The following is a 20,541-nucleotide window of genomic DNA, read 5'->3' on the forward strand; positions in this document are numbered from 1 at the left end:
CTCTGCCTCTCTCTCTCCCTCTCTCTGTGACTATCATAAATACGTTAAAAAAAAAGAATATTCTCCTCGGGATACCTGGGTGGCGCAGCGGTTTGGCGCCTGCCTTTGGCCCAGGGCGCGATCCTGGAGAGCCGGGATCGAATCCCACGTCAGGCTCCCGGTGCATGGAGCCTGCTTCTCCCTCTGCCTATGTCTCTGCCTCTCTCTCTCCCTCTCTCTGTGACTATCATAAATACGTTAAAAAAAAAGAATATTCTCCTCGGGATACCTGGGTGGCGCAGCGGTTTGGCGCCTGCCTTTGGCCCAGGGCGCGATCCTGGAGAGCCGGGATCGAATCCCACGTCAGGCTCCCGGTGCATGGAGCCTGCTTCTCCCTCTGCCTATGTCTCTGCCTCTCTCTCTCCCTCTCTCTGTGACTATCATAAATACGTTAAAAAAAAAGAATATTCTCCTCGGGATACCTGGGTGGCGCAGCGGTTTGGCGCCTGCCTTTGGCCCAGGGCGCGATCCTGGAGAGCCGGGATCGAATCCCACGTCAGGCTCCCGGTGCATGGAGCCTGCTTCTCCCTCTGCCTATGTCTCTGCCTCTCTCTCTCCCTCTCTCTGTGACTATCATAAATACGTTAAAAAAAAAGAATATTCTCCTCGGGATACCTGGGTGGCGCAGCGGTTTGGCGCCTGCCTTTGGCCCCGGGCGCGATCCTGGAGAGCCGGGATCGAATCCCACGTCAGGCTCCCGGTGCATGGAGCCTGCTTCTCCCTCTGCCTATGTCTCTGCCTCTCTCTCTCCCTCTCTCTGTGACTATCATAAATACGTTAAAAAAAAAGAATATTCTCCTCGGGATACCTGGGTGGCGCAGCGGTTTGGCGCCTGCCTTTGGCCCAGGGCGCGATCCTGGAGAGCCGGGATCGAATCCCACGTCAGGCTCCCGGTGCATGGAGATCCTGGGTTTCCAGGATCACACCCCGGGCTGCAGCCGGCATTAAACCACTGTGCCACCGGGGCTGCCCAATGAGATGCATTTTAAATGGCATAATAAAAGGTGCCTGGGTGGCTCAGTCAGTTAAGCATCTGCCTTTGGCTCAGGTCATGATTCCAGGGTCCTGGGATTGAGCCCCATGTTGGGCTCCTTGCTCGGCAGGGAGTCTGCTTCTCCCTTTCCCTCTGCCTCCTGCTTATATATCTCTCTCTTTCACTATCTCTTTCTCTCAAACAAACAAACAAACAGATAAATAATCCATTTTAAATAAATAAATAAATAAATAAGTAAATGTCATAATACACATTAAATCAGTGCAGATGCTTAGTATTTTTATTATTAGTTTGTAGGGTTGAACTAATGAATAAAAATTAATAATAATTTTTACTATTAGAAAATAAAGTCTGCCACAAGGGTTGGGATTTTTGTCTATTTCATTCACTGCTATACTCCTAATCCTTAAGAGAGAGCCCTGCAGGTACTCTGTAAAAAAAAAAAAATTGTTCAAAAAATAAATGCCCTGCTAGAGACATTTAAATTCAAACATTTAGAAGATACTCTGTGGACTACACAGAATGTGTCTTCTATAAGTTGGAGTCCCCTGGGTTAAATGAATGAAAGACCCCAGTCTGATTATTATCCCTGTTACTATCTGGCTTCTGCTGCCTGTCTCTAAATTTCCTCTTGTCCCTTTCTAGTACCATTTACTGGACAGATTGGGGCAATACCCCCCGCATTGAGGCCTCCAGCATGGATGGCTCTGGACGCCGTATCATCGCTGACACTCATCTCTTCTGGCCCAATGGCCTCACCATTGACTATGCTGGGCATCGTATGTACTGGGTAGATGCTAAGCACCATGTCATCGAGAGGGCCAATCTGGATGGAAGTCACCGCAAGGCTGTCATTAGCCAGGGTGAGGCCCTTTCTCTACTCTTCTTCATCTCTCATCCTTCTTTCCCAATCCCAGCCCCTAGGAGCCTTGGCAGAGGGTGAGATTTGTGCAGTTGCCCAGCCTGGGCCCAGGGCCCATGGCAAACTGTGTCTGGACTTAAGTCCTTCTGGACTTTCCCTAGGCCTCCCCCATCCCTTTGCCATCACTGTGTTTGAAGACAGCCTATACTGGACAGACTGGCACACCAAGAGCATCAATAGTGCTAACAAATTTACCGGCAAGAACCAGGAGATCATTCGCAACAAACTCCATTTCCCTATGGACATCCACACCTTGCACCCCCAGCGTCAGCCTGCAGGTGAGAAACTACCCACCTGGTAAACTTTTGGTGCCTCTGAGAACCTTCCCTGCACCTGTCACAGCTGCCATTGTTTCTGGCAGGGAAATTTGTGGTTGGCACTGTTAACGGTCCAATTTCTCCCTCTGCTGGACATTTAGGGTACAACATTGAGACTCAGGAAAATGTGCTTCACTGTCCCCATCTCATTCATCTCTTCTGTCAGGTGTTCACTGTGTTTGCAGCTGGGGCAGATATAAAGAAACAATCAGACATAGCTCCTCAGTTCCAGAGAGCTCTCACTCTAGCTAATCCCCTATTCACCTGCCTTGGGATGGCCTCTGCCAACATTTGGTCTTTCCTGACCCTTTTGCCCTGGGCTCTTTGAACAGGGAAGAACCGCTGTGGGAACAACAATGGAGGCTGTACCCACCTGTGTCTGCCCAGTGGCCAGAACTATACCTGTGCCTGCCCCACTGGCTTCCGCAAGATCAGCAGCCACGCCTGTGCTCAGAGTAAGTGGGTCTGGGGCACCTGCCTCAATGGACGTGCCTTGTGATGGTGGGTGGAAGGAACAAGAGATAGGAATTCAAGGGATTGTCTGTCATGGGGAAAGAGCCAGACTCCTCACATAGCCCCTCAAGAGGAAGAACATAAGAGGCTGGTGGCTCCTACATCAAAGGAGGATGAGGGCTCAGTGAGGGCTCAGGGGTACCACCCAGTCGAGTGTGAATACCTACAACCAGGCTGGTGTACCATTTCGCCACGTAGGATCTATAGGCAGCTAGAGGGTGCCAGGCCCTTCTAGAAAGCAGGGGTTTCTATCTCTTTACCTTTAGCCTCACCTTTTTAAAGACTTCCTTTCACCTCTTAAATCAGAGAGCCAAGACTAGGACCTCTGGTGATGCTCTGTATTTATGGTGACCCTGGATGAATATGTGTCTAGTGAGTGGGAGATAATGGGGTTCCCTGGTTGCTCCTGAACTGCTATTTTGGCTTCCTTTGAGCTCCTGCAGGGTCATTGCCTTGAGAGAATGGCCCTGTCTAGCTCAGAGTCGCAGGTGACTTTTTCTAAGAATAGTCCAGAGAGGAGTGATCCAGGAGTATGACATGACCGGCAAGGGGCTAGGGTAATTCCTCACACATCAGCAGCTGTTCTTATTTATTGCTGTGTCCCCACTGCCCCTCTTATCCCTCTTAAAACCAAATTTCTCTTGGGATCTGGGTCCCTTCCAAAGAGAGTGAGTTTAGGAAAGCTATTCAGATGAACAAGGGCTATTCATTCAACACATGTTGATTGAGAGCCTACCTTCCTTGCATTCTCATAAGTACCCAGCCTTGTCCATCTTGTCTCAGTGAGGTACAAGATGTTTCCCCAGGAGCTCCCCCTTAAGAATTTCCCGGATCTTAAAAGAAGACACTTGGTGAAGTGAGGCAGGAAGTGCTTTTCCAGGCAGAAATACATACTGGGAAATAGACCAGAATGGGTCAAGAGACAGAAAAGAGCCAGCAGGGAGAAGTGTGTAGGTGGGTGGCCAGAACTCCTTCTCTGGAGCTCCCAGACCTGAGTTCAAGTCCCAGGTCTGGTACTCTGTAGCTAGGGCAAGTTATCACATCTCTGGTAGCCTTGGTGGCTAATCTAGATAATGAGAATAAGAATAATGTGACTCACAAAGAGTTGCTATGAGAAGAAAGGAGACAAGGTGAGAAGAGCCCAGAGCTCAGTGCTGGGCAAGGAGTAAGTGTTCAATAAACCATCACTGTTGGCTAAAGCTATAAATGGAAGAGCAAGAGAAGGGGTTATAGGTGACTGAGTGGAGCAGCAGCAGCCCTGAAGCAGATGCAGAAGTGAGCAGGCTCGGGTGGGGGTTGATGGCCATCTAGCCAGCACACCCAAAGAGGCTAAGCAAAGAGGAGAGAAAAGGAGATGAAGCTGACAGTTGCTTATACAGGATGTGCTTCTGGGCCCTGGGGAGAGGCTATTGATCCTAAAGTTTGTGTCTGTCAGCTTGGGGGCCACCCATTGCTCACAGGGGGCCTGAGGTGTGAAGAGTAGGGGGACATAGGGCACCTGATTCCAGGAAGTGTGATTGAACCAGATGTCACACAGGTGAGCGTCTGTGTCTGTCACTGTGATTGGATTTAGAGCATTAAAAGAAGACCCCTTTCGGCCTTTGATCAGGTCTTGACAAGTTCCTGCTTTTTGCCCGAAGGATGGACATCCGTCGAATCAGCTTCGACACAGAGGACCTGTCCGACGATGTCATCCCACTGGCTGACGTGCGCAGTGCTGTGGCCCTTGACTGGGACTCCCGGGATGACCACGTGTACTGGACAGATGTCAGCAGTGACACCATCAGCAGGGCCAAGTGGGATGGAACAGGACAGGAGGTAGGGGCCATCGAGGGAGGGCAGAGAGTAAGGGGAGGAATCCACCGTCTCCTGGGTAAAGGCTTCCCATACCTTTGGCAACCTTGAAAATTGGTACAGTTGCACCCCAGAGCTGAGGCACAGGTCCAGTTGGTGACAACAGCTTTGCTTTCTGTCTAGGTGGTAGTAGATACCAGTTTGGAGAGTCCGGCAGGGCTAGCCATTGATTGGGTCACCAACAAGTTATACTGGACAGATGCAGGTACGTACAAGGCTGATATGGCCGGCTCTGTGGGATTCCTCTTATTAAAATTCTAGCCTCAGGGAGAAGGGGCCCAATGCCTCTCTAGACTACTTGTCTTGGCTGAAAGTTCTTGGTAGGTCAGAAGTGGTGGGGCTGCTGCAGAGCTGGAGCTATATGCTCATATCTGAGGGTTTGGCATTCGCCAATCAAATGGCAGCTATTGCTGCTGTGTAGCTGGTGCTCAAGAATGTTTTGAGGTATTTCAGAGAAGGAAACTATGCCTTGTCTTTCCATCACTGTCTTAATAAAACAGGCATTTTCTATGAGCCAGGTGAGTATGGGAGGCAAGAAGAATGCCTTACACCAGAGCTACTCAAAGTGTGGTCCTTGGACTTGCAGCATCATCTTTTCCAAATTCAGTTAACTCATACTTGTTATGCATCTGTCGTAAAATATTTCTTAATCATCTACTGCATGTCAAGCTCTGTACTGGGAGTGGAAGGTAGTAGGGTGAATGACCAGGTATAGAGTTAATATCTTTGCCCCTTACTTCTTGGTAGGTACAGACCGGATTGAAGTAGCTAACACAGATGGCAGCATGAGGACAGTTCTCATCTGGGAGAACCTTGATCGTCCCCGGGATATCGTGGTGGAACCCATGGGCGGGTGAGCACCTGTTCCTTTCGGACCAGCTCCACCCATCCCACAGATTTGAGCTTTAAAGGGAAGTCTAGGGTAGCCCCGGTGGCGCAGCGGTTTAGCGCTGCCTGCGGCCCAGGGTGTGATCCTGGAGACATGGGATCGAGTCCCGCATTGGGCTCCCTGTGTGGAGCTGCTTCTCTCTCTGCCTGTGTCTCTGCCCCTCTCTTTCTCTATGAATAAAAATCCTAAAAAAAAATAAAAATAAAAATAAAAATAAATAAAGGGAAGTCTAGAGGTTAGCGAGAGTGGCCAGATCTTATGGGCAACACCAAGGCAGCAAAGGCAGCTACAGAAACCACAGAAGGCAGTGATAAACTCTGTTTCCCTTTTAAGTTTTTCATCTTTTTTTTGTTTTTGTTTTTGGCCTGCTTACAAAGGAACTCGTAAATAAACCAACCAAAAACAAATAAGTAAATAAATCTGTAGAAATGAAGATTCCTGATAGTCTCCAGCAATAACTATTGCTAACAGTTAACAGTTTAGAATATTTTTCTAGGTTTTCTTTTACATGCATATGTATATTTTTTGTTGGTGGTGGTGGTTTTGGTTCTACAGCAATGGCATACTGTTTTATAACTTGTTTTTCTTTTTTTTTTTTTTCACTTAACTATATATCTTGGATATCTTTCCATTTGATAATACAGAGCTATCTTGTTCTTCATGGTTACATAGAATTCCATTAAATTTGTATACCATAATTATTTATCCCATCCAGTCAAGGAAACATTTCTTATACCCCATTCTTACTTCCTCTTTTTCTTTATCCCTAAATAGGCCTCATTTGCTGAACACTCCTTGAGCCATTGAGCTCTGCCTTTATTAAAACCCTGAGGAACCTTTGGATAGTGATAGAATATACAAGAGTTTTGGAGACAGCTTTGAGCCCAGGATGAGGCTGGGAGCTGAGGCAGGAGGCTGGGGCACCTAGTGATACTTTAGGCACCCTGAGTCCCAAAGGAGTATTAATCAGAAGGGTTCTAAGACCTTCCTTTCCTGTGCCCAGGTACATGTATTGGACTGACTGGGGTGCAAGCCCCAAAATTGAACGAGCTGGCATGGATGCCTCAAGTCGCCAGGTCATCATCTCTTCCAATCTGACCTGGCCTAATGGATTAGCCATTGACTATGGGTCTCAGAGGCTTTACTGGGCAGATGCTGGCATGAAGACGATTGAATTTGCCGGTCTGGATGGCAGCAAGAGGAAGGTAAGGGTGGTGTGAAGACATCTTACCACAACCCTGACAGCCTCCAGGGCAGCACTCCCAGGCTGGCAGCTAGGAGGACTCAGGTGTGATGGGACGAGTGTGAGGTGTGTGCTGTTCCTTTGAGACTGTGGCTACCCTCCAGAGCCAAGGAGGGTGGGTGGGGGATTGTTGCCTGATGACGAAAGGAAACTTGGGACTTTTGTAGATTGTGATGCACAGATCTTCCTACTAACCATGACAACTAACGCTGTTTAAGCACCAGTTGTCTGCTGGACACATGATCGCTCTTTGTTTTTGTTATTGTTTATTGGCATAATTTCAAACTTAAACTAAAGTTGTAAGAACTGTCAAATTGTTGTATCATTCTCTATCTACACATGTGCATTATTATAATTTTTCTGAACCATCGGAGATTAAATTGAAGACATCCTGTCCTTGACCCCAAAATATTTCAATTTCCTAAGAACAAGGACATTATCCTAAGTAACCACAGTGCAGGGATCAAAATCAGGAAATTTAACATTGATACAATATTGCTGTCTAATTCATGATCCATATTCAATCTCACTACCAACTGTCCCAATAATGTCCTTTATAGTCTTTTTCTTTTCCTTTTTTCTTTCTTAGGCCAGGATCCAATCCCAGATCACAGTTGTGTTTAGTAGTCATGTCTCTTTAACCTCTAATCTGGAACACTTCCTAATAATTATTTAACCTATGCTGTCAAGGAAATAAATCCTTTCTATGTCTTTCTTGACCTTTGTATTTTCAAAAAGTAGATGCCAATTATTTTGTAGAATGTCCCTAAATCTATCCACTGTTTCCTTATGATTGGATTCAGATTGTTTTTGAGGCAAAGGTGCTACATTAAATAAAGTCATGTCCTGCCAGCACGTCTCATCAGCAGGCACAGATGTCAGCTTGTTCCCTCTACTGTGATATTAACTTGGTGTGAGTAAGGTGATTGGTTAAGGTGGTGTCCAGTGTGAAGTTGCTGTTTTTCCTTTTGTAATTAAAAAGTAACTGGTGCAGAGGTACTTTGAGATTATGTAACTCATACATGATCTTTTACTGTCATCACACAACCCTTGGAGCCAGGTTGTATCATATTATAGATGTCATGGTCACATCACAGATTGGCAAACTGAAGTTCAGAGAGATTTTATAACTAGTTCTTGCTCAGGGTTGCACAGCAGGTGGTAGTGGGAGAACTGTATCCTTACTCCACATGTGGGTGTGGCTCCATTTTGACCACTGTTCTGTACTCTTGGACCTTGCTGGGGGATGACACAAGTGCTGGGGCCCTGGCAGGTGCTGATCGGAAGCCAGCTCCCCCACCCTTTTGGGCTGACCCTGTATGGAGAGCGCATCTATTGGACTGACTGGCAGACCAAGAGTATACAGAGTGCTGACCGACTGACGGGGCTAGACCGGGAGACCCTGCAGGAGAACTTGGAGAACCTTATGGACATCCACGTCTTCCACCGTCGGCGGCCCCCAGGTGAGCAGCCCTGGACCCGAAGTGGCTTCTCATTGGCCTTCCTTTGCTGTAGACCTCCCCATTGACCACCCCCTCCCCATCCCTTCCCAGTGTCCACACCATGTGCCAGGGAGAATGGAGGCTGCAGCCATTTGTGTCTCCGGTCCCCAAATCCGAATGGCTTCAGCTGTACCTGCCCCACGGGTATCAACCTGATGCCTGATGGCAAAACCTGCTCACCAGGTAAGTTTGAGCATCACAGACTAGGATAGAGCATCTCCAGGAGGGGCAGTGGCTTTCTTTCTTCCCTGTGGGTGGACTCTACTGTGGGCTGAGAAACCATGGGTCCTGGTACTCTGAGAGGCTTAGGGAGACCAAGAAGTTTTAGAAAAAAAGAGAAGTCTAGGAAGAGGCCCAAGAGACCAGGTAGACAGGATCATAGGCAGAGTCTAACTGGTTCTTATGGTGTCTCTATGCATGTCAGAAAAAGATGCTCATTTCTCAGATGCTTTACTTTCATTGTTGGAAAACTGTCATAATATACCGATTCAGTAAGGACAAGTCACTTTAATTCCATCTGTCCGAAGCTGGTATAATAAATATTAAGACATATGATCTCTCCAACGTTAAGATACCTTCCTTGGGTGTAGCACTTTCACAAGGTATGTGACAACCTCAACTGGAGGGTCCCAGAAGCAGAGCCTGGCTGCCCAGATGTTAGGAGTTGATGTTTCTCCCTAGGGGATGCTACATGGCAGGACACATTTTTTTTTTTTTGAAGATTTTATTTATTTATTCATGAGAGACACAGGTAGAGAGAAAGGCAGAGACACAGGCAGAGGGAGAAGCCAGCTCCATGCAGGGAGCCCGACATGGGACTCGATCCCGGGTTTCCAGGATAACGCTCTGGGCTGCAGGCAGCGCTAAACCGCCGCACCATGCGGGCTGCCTGGCAGGACACATTTGAACCCTAACTTCCTTGGGAATTTGAATGAGAAAGGATCTGTTAATTGGGACTTCCTGGTTGCAGGAAAAACTTAACATGAAGGTTTTTAAACCTCACGGTAAAACTTCCATAATGAGTCACTTCTAAGATATTAACAGAGCTCTCATTTATGACTGTGTGTTAGGCCCAGTGCTAAGTACTTTCCATACATGATCTCTTCTAATCCTCTTCTAATCCCTGCTATGATCCCCATTCTACAGATGTTGAAACTGAGGCTTGAACAATTTAAAGAACTTGCCCAGGATCACACTATTAGAAATTAACAAAGACGGGGCATGAACTCCAGTTTGCCTTACTCTAGACCCTCTTACTGACTACACTAGGGTGACTGTCCTCTTTCCTTTCTTCCCCACCTGGGCAGGCATGAACAGTTTCCTCATCTTCGCCAGGAGAATAGACATTCGCATGGTCTCCTTGGACATCCCTTATTTTGCCGATGTGGTGGTACCTATCAACATTACCATGAAGAACACTATTGCCATTGGAGTAGATCCTCAAGAAGGTCCGTGCGGCCCTCCTTTCCTGCCCTCCTCCCTCCCCACCCCCTGGCCCTCTTCTGTGCCTAACCTACTGTAACTGCTCTTCTTCTTCTCCCACCACCTTTGCTTCCTGCTGAGGCCCTAAGGCTCCCTGTTCCCTCTGGCACAGCCCTGCCCTCATCCCTGTAGCGCTTTCTCTATCGTAACGAGGGCATGGTTTAGGGCCTTCCTTGTCCCCTCTGCCAAGAACTTTCCTGTTAACGCTGTTTCTAGACTTCTCTTGACTTCCTCTGCTCAGAGGTATAGGGTTCTCTGACACGCCGGGTGGCTCAGGGCGTGAGTCAGCTCTGCGTATCCCTTTGGGAGAGACGAGGGTCCAGGCTGAGCCAAGCCTTCCCTTTCCAGGAAAGGTGTACTGGTCAGACAGTACACTGCACAGCATCAGCCGTGCCAATCTGGATGGCTCACAGCACGAGGACATCATCACCACAGGTGGGCCTTGCTCCCAGCCCGGGGACCACCTGTCTGGCTACAGAACTCGGGAAGTAGCCCATCTGTTTTAAGGCAGGAGCCAGTGTGCGCTCTTGACTTCCTGCAGGGCTGCAAACCACAGATGGGCTCGCGGTGGATGCCATCGGCCGGAAAGTGTACTGGACAGACACGGGAACCAACCGGATTGAAGTGGGCAACTTGGATGGGTCCATGAGGAAGGTGTTGGTGTGGGAGAACCTTGACAGCCCACGGGCCATCGTGCTGTACCATGAGATGGGGTGAGAGCCGGCTCTGTGGCTCTGGCGGGTGTGGGCATAGACGGAAGGAAGCAGGTGCGCCTCATAGGAACATGGAACCTGGCCACCGTCGGGCCCTTCTGCTCCTTGTGGCTTCTTTCAGGGCAGAGGGCTAATGTAGAGGTAAAGAGCATGAGCCCTGGAGTCAGAAATCCAGGATTCAACTTCCTTTACTATTTATTAGCTGCGTTTGTCCCTTTGGGTCCCATTTTTAACCTCTGATCCACAACTTCCTCACAGTAAGTGGAAGTGATAGTGAAAATGTATACCTCATGCTCTTGGGAGGATTGAGAGAATATGTGGAAAATTCTTTTTAAAAAAAAATTGAGGGGGGCAGCCCAGGTGACTCGGCGATTTAGCACCTGCCTTTGGCCTGGGGTGTGGTCCTGGAGTCCTGGGATCGAGTCCCGCATCAGGCTCCCTGCATGGAGCCTGCTTCTCTCTCTGCCTCTTTCTCTTTGTGTCTCTCATGAATAAATAAATAAAATCTTTTAAAATAAAAAAATAAAATAAAATAATTTTGGTAGGGGAGCCCAGGTGGCTCAGTCAGTTAGTTGGAGGATCTGACTCTTGGTTCTGGTTCAGGCTGTGATCTCAGGGTCATGAGATGGAGCTGCTTCAGGCTTTGAGCTCAATGTGGAGACTGCTTGAGATTGTTTCTTTGTCTCCCTTTGCCCCTCCCGCTCATGCTCTTGCTCTCTCTCTAAAATAAATTAAATCTTAAAAAAAATACATAAAAATTGTGATAAAAAGCAATATATAGGGGGCCGGTGTGGCTCAGTTGGTTAAGTGCCTTTGGCTCAAGTCACAATCCCAAGGGCCTGAGATAGAGCCCCGAGTTGAGCTCCCAGCTGAGCAGAGAGCCTGCTTTTCCCTCTCCTATGCCTGTTGTTCCCCCTGCTTATGCTTGTGCATGCATTCTCTCTTTCTCTCTTTTTGTCAAGTAAATAAATAAAATATATTTTTTAAAGATTTTATTTATTCATGAGAGACACACAGAGAGAGAGAGAGATGCAGAGACACAGGCAGAGGGAGAAGCAGGCTCCATGCAGGGAGCTTGACATGGGACTCGATCCCGGGTCTCCAGGATCACACCTTGGGCCGCAGGCGGCGCTAAACCGCTGTGCCACCGGGGCTGCCCTAAAATATTTTTTTTAAGTTTTAAAAAATGAAATCTACCATCCTAACCATTTTTTAAAAAAATTTTTTGGTTTTTCTTGTTTGCTTGTTTTTTTTTGTTGTTGTTGTTTTGTTTTTTAAGATTTTATTTATTTATCCATGAGAGACATAGAGAGAGGCAGAGACAGGCAGAGGGAGAAGCAGGCTCCATGCAGGGAGTCCAATGTGGGACTCGATCCCAGGACTCTAGGATCACACCCTGGGCTGAGGGTGCAAACTTCAGCCTGGGCTGAAGTCAGTGGCCAAACCATTGAGCCACCCAGGGATCCAAGATTTTTAGTTATTTCATGAGAGACACAGAGAGAGGCAGAAACATAGGCAGAGGGAGAAGCAGGCTCCCTGGGAGGAGTCTGATGCAGAACTCGATCCCAGGACCCTGGGATCACTATCTGAGCCAAAAGCAGACACTCAACCGCTGAGCCCCCCAGGTGCCCCCATCTTAACCATTTTTTTAAGTGTACAGCTTGGTAAAGTATATTCACATTATGGTGAAACAGATCTTCAGAACTTTTTCTGGAGAAAAAGTTGCAAATCTGAAACTCTATACCCATAGATAATTCTATTTTTTACATAAAATACTTTTCACAGCATTTGGCCTATGGTCAGTACTTATGGTATATAGGAGCTATGGACATGGCAGCACGTATTTTTCCTTGCCTAGGTTCATGTACTGGACAGACTGGGGAGAGAACGCAAAGCTAGAGCGGTCTGGAATGGATGGCTCAGACCGGACTGTGCTCATCAGCAACAACCTCGGATGGCCCAATGGGCTGACCGTGGACAAGGCCAGTTCCCAATTGCTCTGGGCTGATGCCCATACTGAGGTGAGAGTCCTGCTCCTGTTGCTTCCCAGAAGCCTGGGAAGACAGAAGAGGACTGTTGAGGATCTCCAGTTTGGGTTCCTGGTCTACTCATAGCCATCCCCCACCCTCTCCTTTCACTATAGCGAATTGAAGCTGCCGACCTGAATGGTGGCAGTCGGCACACACTGGTATCACCTGTGCAGCACCCATATGGCCTCACCCTGCTTGACTCCTATATCTACTGGACTGACTGGCAGACCCGTAGCATCCACCGTGCTGACAAGGGAACTGGCAGCAATGTCATCCTGGTGAGGTCCAACCTGCCGGGCCTCATGGACATCCAGGCTGTGGACCGGGCACAGCCACTGGGTAAGAGGACCCATAGGGCTGTGCATCAGAGCTGGCTTTTGGGGCGTATTTTAGTGCCAGAGACAGGTCCAGAGTACAGAGAGATTCTTTTACAATGTCAGAGACAAGGACCTACTGGAGCCCCTTCCTAAATCAGGCTGTGTTCCATCTGGGTATGGCTCATACTACAACTGCATCATGCTGTCACCTTTAAAAGACTCCTGAAGGGAGACACACCTGCTCCTTCTCCCTCATCTGTGCCAGTCACTAAATTCTGTCACTTAGAACAGCAGACAATCAGGCACAAGAAACTAGGGCCTTTGTAAGTTTCACACACTAAGCCAGGCTGGTCAAAGCTCGTGCCTCTCGCCTCACCAGGTTTTAACAAGTGTGGCTCTAGAAATGGCGGCTGCTCCCACCTCTGCTTGCCTCGGCCCTCGGGCTTTTCCTGTGCCTGCCCCACTGGCATCCAGCTGAAGGGAGATGGGAAGACCTGCGATCCCTCTCCCGAGACCTACTTGCTCTTCTCCAGCCGTGGCTCCATCCGGCGTATCTCGCTGGACACTAGCGACCACACAGATGTGCACATCCCTGTTCCTGAGCTAAACAATGTCATCTCCCTGGACTACGACAGTGTGGATGGAAAGGTCTATTATACGGATGTGTTCCTTGATGTTATCAGGTATGAGTGTCCCTGAAATCTCCAGAGGACACAGACCCATTTCTGATCCCTGATGGAGGTCCGTGTTGACCTCTAAATAGACTGAATGATTTGATAGCTTGGGTCATGAGTTCTGATCCTGATTTGTTTGCTTATCAGTTATAACACAGTTCAAATTTTGGTTGTTTTTGTTGTTGTTGTTGTTGTTGTTGTTGTTATTTATTTCCAGATGAATAGAAGCACATTATGTAAAACAGTCAGGCTGGGGATCTGGAGCCTTTACCCTACTATTGGGCACTGCGGGAGTTCCAAGGATCCCCTAAGACTCAGTGATGAGTAGGCCATGTATCTGTATTACAATACAGGAGTCCTGCCCAAATGCTGAGGCTTGTGGTTGTTCACAGGGTTGCACTTTGCTGTTTTAAAAATATTTTTGTTTTATTTTAATTTTTATTATTCTGTGAGTTTTTAAAAAGATTTTTTAAATTTATTCATGAGAGACAGACAGAGAGAGAGAGAGAGGCAGAGAGGCAGAGACACAGGCAGAGGGAGAAGAAGGCTCCATGCAGGGAGCCTGACATGGGACTCGATCCCGGATCTCCAGGATCACGCCTTGGGCCAAAGGTGGCACTAAACTGCTGAGCCACCCAGGCTGCCCAATTTTTTTATCCCATCGTAGTTGAGGAATGTGATGCTCTGCCACTAGTATGAGAGGTTTACCGTGGCAGAGATTCTCATGTGAAAATATAGGGGCATTCACCTTTCATTCACCTTTGTTCTCCCTACTGGGTGTATTAGAATCTCATGCTGAGGGATGCCTGGGTGCCTCAGCTGATTAAGCATCTGCCTTTGGCTCAGGTCATGATCCCAGGGTCCTAGGATGGAGCCCCACATCAGGCTCCCTACTCAGTGGGGAGCCCGTTTCTCCCTCTCTTCCTCACCCTTGCTTGTGCTCTCTCTCTCTCAAATTAATAAACAAAATCTTAAAAGAAAAAAAAAAAGAATCTCATGCTGGTAACAGGTAGGAATATGTAGTTTAGAGAAGTTCCTTAAGTGTTTGTGACATACTCCCATCCTGTGGTTGAAGTACCTGGTATAGGACTAAAGTAAAAATACATAAGTAGATTTTGACAAATTTACTTTTCTTATCATTACCACCTAGCAATCCTTATCACTTCCTTAAGTTATATGGGGAATTACTAATCTGTCTTCTGTAAGACATGGGCCCAAACACCTCCTATTTATAGCAGGAAATTTTCTGTCCTCCCAAGAATTTTTTCGTTAATTCTTTTTTTTTTAAAAGATTTATTTATTTATTTATTCATGAGAGACACACAGAGAGAGATAGAGACACAGGCAGAGGGAGAAGCAGGCTCCATCCAGGGAGCCCGACGTGGGACTCGATCCCGGGTCCCCAGGATCAGGCCCTGGACTGAAGGCAGTGCTAAACCGTTGAGCCACCTGGGCTGTCTTGTTTGTTAATTCTGCTAATATTTTGAGTATCTACTGTGCTAGGTGCTGAGGAATGTACTGGTAGATATGTGGTCTCTGCCTCTGTGGAGCTTGCAGTCTAGTAAGGATCTACTTAAAGGAACATGGATTAAAGGGGTTCCAGTCTAGGGGCGACTGTCTAGCTTAGTTGAAGGAACATGTGACTCATGATCTTGGTGTAGCAATTACTTAAATAAATATAACTTTAAAAAGGAGGGGGATGTTTCAGTCTATTTCTGGTCAGTCAGGGCAGTTATCCAATCCTGGGCTGTTCCCTAGGCGAGCGGATCTGAATGGCAGCAACATGGAAACAGTGATTGGGCGTGGGCTGAAGACCACCGATGGGCTGGCAGTAGACTGGGTGGCCAGGAATCTGTACTGGACAGATACAGGTCGAAATACCATTGAAGCATCAAGGCTAGATGGTTCCTGCCGCAAGGTGCTGATCAACAACAGCCTGGATGAGCCTCGGGCCATTGCTGTTTTTCCCCGGAAGGGGTAAGTTAATGGCCAACAGAAGAGAGACCCAGGAAAAAAGCCCCCAATGAAGAGTTTCTTGGAAGATGCCTATATATTAATGGTATCCAAGTGTCCCCTGTATTCTCTCAGCCCCTGGGTGTTATCTTCCCATGCCTTGGTGATGATGGCAGTGTTGTATCTCAGGTACCTCTTTTGGACGGATTGGGGCCACATTGCCAAGATTGAGCGGGCAAATTTGGACGGCTCTGAGCGGAAGGTCCTCATCAACACAGACCTGGGTTGGCCCAATGGCCTTACCCTGGACTATGATACCCGCAGGTGGGAACCTTGTCCTGGTAGCTTCCTGAAATTGGGTGGGCAGATGAAAGGATGGTTGAGATTCAGACAGTGAAAATGAAAAGATGGAAAGCTCTTTGTTAGGTAAGGAGGAAAAAGCAGTGAGAAGGATGAGAAGATATACTCTGAATCTGGCCCTCAGTCCTCAGATGGATTTTATTTGTATGGTTTACATGTTTTTGATTTGAGTGTCTTTAGCAGAGCACATCCTCTGGCTGGACCACCAGTCCCATGATTCCCTCCCTACCTGTTGAAGGCTGATTTTTTGCATGTTACTTTTCTACTCCCTCCTCTCATTGGAATTCACAACTCCTTGTCTAGATCAAAAATGCTAGAGGGTGGGAGAAGAGGGTGACAGAGGCTTTGAGGCAGTCTGTTTCCCTTTCTGCCCCCAGAACAGGAGAAAACAATCAAAGGCACCTGTAGAGCTGGGCTAGTGAAGAGGAATGCTTTCGTCCTTTAACTTCAGTGATGTCCTTTTAGACTGAGATCTCTTCTTAAAGAGTATTCTCAAGAATTTGGGCTTCAATTCTTGGGAAGGAGTCAAAGAGTGATCAGGTTACTGAAGATGAGCCTGGTCACTAGACTCTCTACTCCATACCCAGACAGCTCTGCCCCCTCGCCCCCTACTTGAGTCACCAGCTTTTCTTCTTCAGCTTTGGGACTCGCAATGACCTCTGATTATCAATGGTGCTTTTTGACTGCTCACAGCAACTGCTGGTTCAGCTCAGGAGGGGGACAGATAGCTTCTTTGGGGGGAAGGACTCGGCTTCTTGGCAATCATTTTGAGCAGCCACCTTCTCTCTTTTCCTTCATAGGATCTATTGGGTAGATGCACATCTGGACCGGATTGAGAGCGCTGACCTCAATGGGAAGCTACGGCAGGTGTTACTCAGCCATGTCTCCCACCCCTTTGCTCTCACCCAGGTATTGGCTCAGGGGAGACAACTAAACCTCCTTGATGAGGGGTGTTTCCTCAGGGTTCCAAGTTGACAGCCTCTATCCTAGTTGCTTCTCCACAGGCATGCCATGGAAGCCCATTTTAGGGGCATTTCCCATACACTGACACCTTGCCATGGTGTGCCTGCTACTCCTATCCCACCACTCCATGTTCTAGCATTTGAGGGAGGGGCTCTCAAATGTAGGTTCCTGGGCCCTGGGATATAAAGAATCTGCATTGTGAGTGTTGGGCTCAGGAATGTGTATTTTAACAGATTCCCTAGTTGATTGTAATGCTGTGTTTCCAACATCTGGGCCCAGGCAGCTTGCTTAGTGGCAGTAGGGTGGAGTGGCTATGAGCCAGAGTTTTGAGGCAACCAGCCAGTTGGCATGTGTTTACTAAGTGCCTTGAATCTGCCAGCTCTGTGGGTTCAAGCTCCGCCTGTATCATTGAATAAGTGCAACTTTGGACAAGATACTGAACTTCTCTAAGCTTCACTTACCATTACCATTTAATAATGGTGTCCAACTGAAATATACACAAAGCATTAGCACACTATCTAGTACTCAGTGCATGTTATTTTTAATCATTTTAATTATTGCTGGCTGTCATTTTTGAGTTCTAACCCTGTACGACAATTCAGGGAAGAGAAAAAGGAGACCTGTCAAGCCTGAGGCCAAAACAGGGATTCTCAATCATTTAAAAATCTTTGGTCTTTTTGACAAATTTCCACTTAAACCTGCGTTGTGCATGATATCCTACCAGCCAATAAGATTTTGGCTCTACTTAACGATAAGCCTCTCCCATGCCATACTGCAAATATCAAACTACAAGATGATATTGAATATGGTTTCTCAATATTTAAGTGTCCCCTTGGATTCCTCATATATACCCAGAAGCAGGAGGGAACCACCTTCTCTTCCCTCCCCACCCCTGCTTGAGAATCTCAGGATCACTGCATTAGATGGCAGCTTTCCCCAGAAATAACCAGAAGATTTGGGCCAGGGCTCTAAGCGAAGGGCCCAGAAGAGCAGGGACCTTAGAAGAACCCCCTGCCCCCAGGTTACTCCTATTTGCTAGGTACAAGAACTCATTATTCATTGAGCCATTCAGTTAACTGAGGATTGGGTGTGAGTGCTAAAAATTGAGAGATAAATACATTTTTTGTTCTTGAAGAATTTAATCTTCCATGACAGACATGTAAACGAATGACCATGGAGCATAAAAGGTAGTAGGCATGGAACAGCATGAAGGAGTGAATTCTGTATGGATTATGGGGAGCTTTCCTGGATGGTGCCATACTGGGGACACCCACAAGTGTGTGCTGGATAAGAGACATAGAGGGCATTTCAGCAGAGGGAATGTATATCCTGAAGCACAGGAGATCTGCTGGGGTCAGACTGTTGAATAAAATTTACCTTTTATTGGGTTTTCCTGTTGAGTAGCAGGACAGGTGGATCTACTGGACAGACTGGCAGACCAAGTCAATCCAGCGTGTTGACAAGTACTCAGGCCGCAACAAGGAGACAGTGTTGGCGAATGTAGAAGGGCTTATGGATATCATTGTGGTTTCTCCCCAACGACAGACAGGTGGGCTCCCGGGTCCTGAGCCTACTTCCTTACCATTAGTGGGGTGGTTTGTCTTCCCAAGGGCTCTTAATGACCAAGACAATGAGACTCACAGGGAGCCTTTTGGTTCCCATTTTAAACTCTTAGACCTTTTTCAGCCCCATGTGGCTGTACCCCTTCTGCCCTACTGCCCTAAGGTGAGGTGGCCCTGGGGCTCCTCCTTTCTGAGAAGTGTCAAATTGGGAGACCTGATTCTATCCCAAACCAAATACTCACCCGCTTTGCTTCTAGGGACCAATGCCTGTGGTGTGAACAATGGAGGCTGCACCCACCTCTGCTTTGCCAGAGCCTCAGACTTTGTATGTGCATGTCCTGATGAGCCAGATGGCCGGCCCTGCTCCCTTGGTGAGTTGGATTGAATGGCCCCCTGGAACAGCAGAGCCCTCAGAGTGGCAGGAGATCATCAGCCTCAGCTTTGTCATTTCAGATGGGATCTGCTTCAGGGGGTAACGCAAAGTGACTGAGAACAATTAGTTTGAGCTTTGGAATAGTACAAATCTGGGTTTGGCAGGCTTCTGGCATTTACTAGAATGGAATTCAGGTCTCCTAGTTCCCTGATCCCTGCTGTGGCCTGTGAACTGCTATCTTTTCCTGACCTTTGTGGACCAGCGAGCCATCCAGAGCTAATAATATTGGAGCCCAGGGGTGCCTGGGTGGTTCAGTTGGTTAAGTGTCTGCCTTTGACTTGGGTCATGATCCCAGGGTCCTCAAATCAAGCCCCACATCAGGCTTCTTGCTCAGCATGGAACCTGCTTCTCCCTCTCCCACTGCCTGCTACTTCCCCTGCTTGTGCATGCCCTGACCCACCCCCCTGCCTCTCTGTCAAAGAAACAAATAAAATCTTTTACAGAAAATATTGGAGCCCAAGTCCATTTTATACAGAATTAAGAGAATATTGGAGCCCAAATCCATTTTTTTTACAGAATTAAGAGCCTCTAATAAGGATGCCTAGGATTAGGGTAGCTATAAGATTGCTTCATCAGCTGTCCCAGGGTGCTATTCTTGAGTCATATGTAGAGACTGAGGGTTCCAGGGACTCACTCCAGTCCTCTTTTTCTCTCCAGTACCTGGTGTAGTGCCCCCCGCTCCCAGGGCTACCAGCATAAGTGAAAGGAGCCCAGTGCTACCCAACACACTGCCTACCACCTTGCATTCCTCTACCACCCGGACCCGCACATCTCTGGAGGAGGTTGAAGGAAGGTAAATGTATTCAGTATGGGATTCAGGGCTCTTTTTTCCAAATCACCATCTCTCACCAGCAGAAGACCGCGTTCATAGCTCAGTCATTTCCTTTATGGCATTCCTCCTTTTCTGTGAGATTTTCATACAACCTGTTTAGTAGATGGTCTTCTACAGTTTACTTAGAAGCCACCAAGTCGTAGTGATCTCTGGGGTGTGGCTTTAGGACTTGGAACATCCTCAGGGTTGTGATAGCCTTAGCTTATAATGACTTCAGACACACATGCATGTCTGTGCACATGTGTGTACAGACGTACACACACACATCCTATTACTAAATAAGCAAGCATAACCATGAACAGTTCTCAGATCAAGTATAAAATATGTATTTAATTAAATTGATGGTACTATCAGTTTAAGATGCATTCTAATTGAGAATGTCAACTGAAAAAATGACCAACATCAATTGTGAGATGCCACTGATTGTTTGTTTTTTGTTTTTGTTTTTTTTTTTTGAGATGCCACTGATTGTAAGACACATTCCTGTTCCAGAGGTGTTGGTTTTATATTCTAACAATATAAATATAAAATAAGACACATCTTAAATTTGATTGAATATGATATTACATTTTAGAGAAATTCTCATGTTTTTTTTAATTTATACTTTGCAAGAAAAATAATGTGGAAGTATGGATAGAAATTAAGAAATAGGCCCAATATAGGGAAGCCTGGGTGGCTCGGTGGTTGAGACCCTCTGCCTTTGGCTCAGGGAGTGATACCGGGGTCCTGGGATAGAGTGCCACATCGGGCTCCTTGCATGGGGCCTGCTTTTTCTCCCTCTGCCTTTGGCTCAGGGAGTGATACCGGGGTCCTGGGATAGAGTGCCGCATCGGGCTCCTTGCATGGGGCCTGCTTTTTCTCCCTCTGCCTCCCTCTGCCTCTCTTTCTATGTCTCTCATGAATAAATAAATAAAATCTTAAAAAAAAAAAGAAGAAAGAAGCCCGATAT

At 47.3% G+C, this 20,541-nt stretch overlaps 1 protein-coding gene across 1 annotated transcript in view; it reads left to right on the forward strand.

Annotated features, from left to right (window-relative positions):
* LRP4 (LDL receptor related protein 4) overlaps positions 1 to 20,541 on the forward strand; it is a 54,699-nt gene that overhangs the window by 19,728 nt on the left and 14,430 nt on the right. The window contains exons 14-34 of the mRNA XM_041722431.1: positions 1,679 to 1,896; positions 2,057 to 2,233; positions 2,605 to 2,727; positions 4,395 to 4,603; positions 4,763 to 4,844; positions 5,387 to 5,492; positions 6,532 to 6,733; positions 8,045 to 8,234; positions 8,325 to 8,456; positions 9,581 to 9,721; positions 10,104 to 10,190; positions 10,297 to 10,468; positions 12,327 to 12,489; positions 12,612 to 12,837; positions 13,195 to 13,498; positions 15,248 to 15,466; positions 15,632 to 15,766; positions 16,603 to 16,711; positions 18,170 to 18,314; positions 18,585 to 18,698; positions 19,418 to 19,553. Of these exons, the coding sequence (XP_041578365.1) occupies positions 1,679 to 1,896; positions 2,057 to 2,233; positions 2,605 to 2,727; positions 4,395 to 4,603; positions 4,763 to 4,844; positions 5,387 to 5,492; positions 6,532 to 6,733; positions 8,045 to 8,234; positions 8,325 to 8,456; positions 9,581 to 9,721; positions 10,104 to 10,190; positions 10,297 to 10,468; positions 12,327 to 12,489; positions 12,612 to 12,837; positions 13,195 to 13,498; positions 15,248 to 15,466; positions 15,632 to 15,766; positions 16,603 to 16,711; positions 18,170 to 18,314; positions 18,585 to 18,698; positions 19,418 to 19,553 (3,390 nt within the window). The remainder of the gene's footprint in view (positions 1 to 1,678; positions 1,897 to 2,056; positions 2,234 to 2,604; positions 2,728 to 4,394; positions 4,604 to 4,762; positions 4,845 to 5,386; positions 5,493 to 6,531; positions 6,734 to 8,044; positions 8,235 to 8,324; positions 8,457 to 9,580; positions 9,722 to 10,103; positions 10,191 to 10,296; positions 10,469 to 12,326; positions 12,490 to 12,611; positions 12,838 to 13,194; positions 13,499 to 15,247; positions 15,467 to 15,631; positions 15,767 to 16,602; positions 16,712 to 18,169; positions 18,315 to 18,584; positions 18,699 to 19,417; positions 19,554 to 20,541) is intronic.

This window comes from Vulpes lagopus, chromosome 11 (genome assembly GCF_018345385.1).
Source record: "Vulpes lagopus strain Blue_001 chromosome 11, ASM1834538v1, whole genome shotgun sequence".
NCBI classification, from domain to species: domain Eukaryota; kingdom Metazoa; phylum Chordata; class Mammalia; order Carnivora; family Canidae; genus Vulpes; species Vulpes lagopus.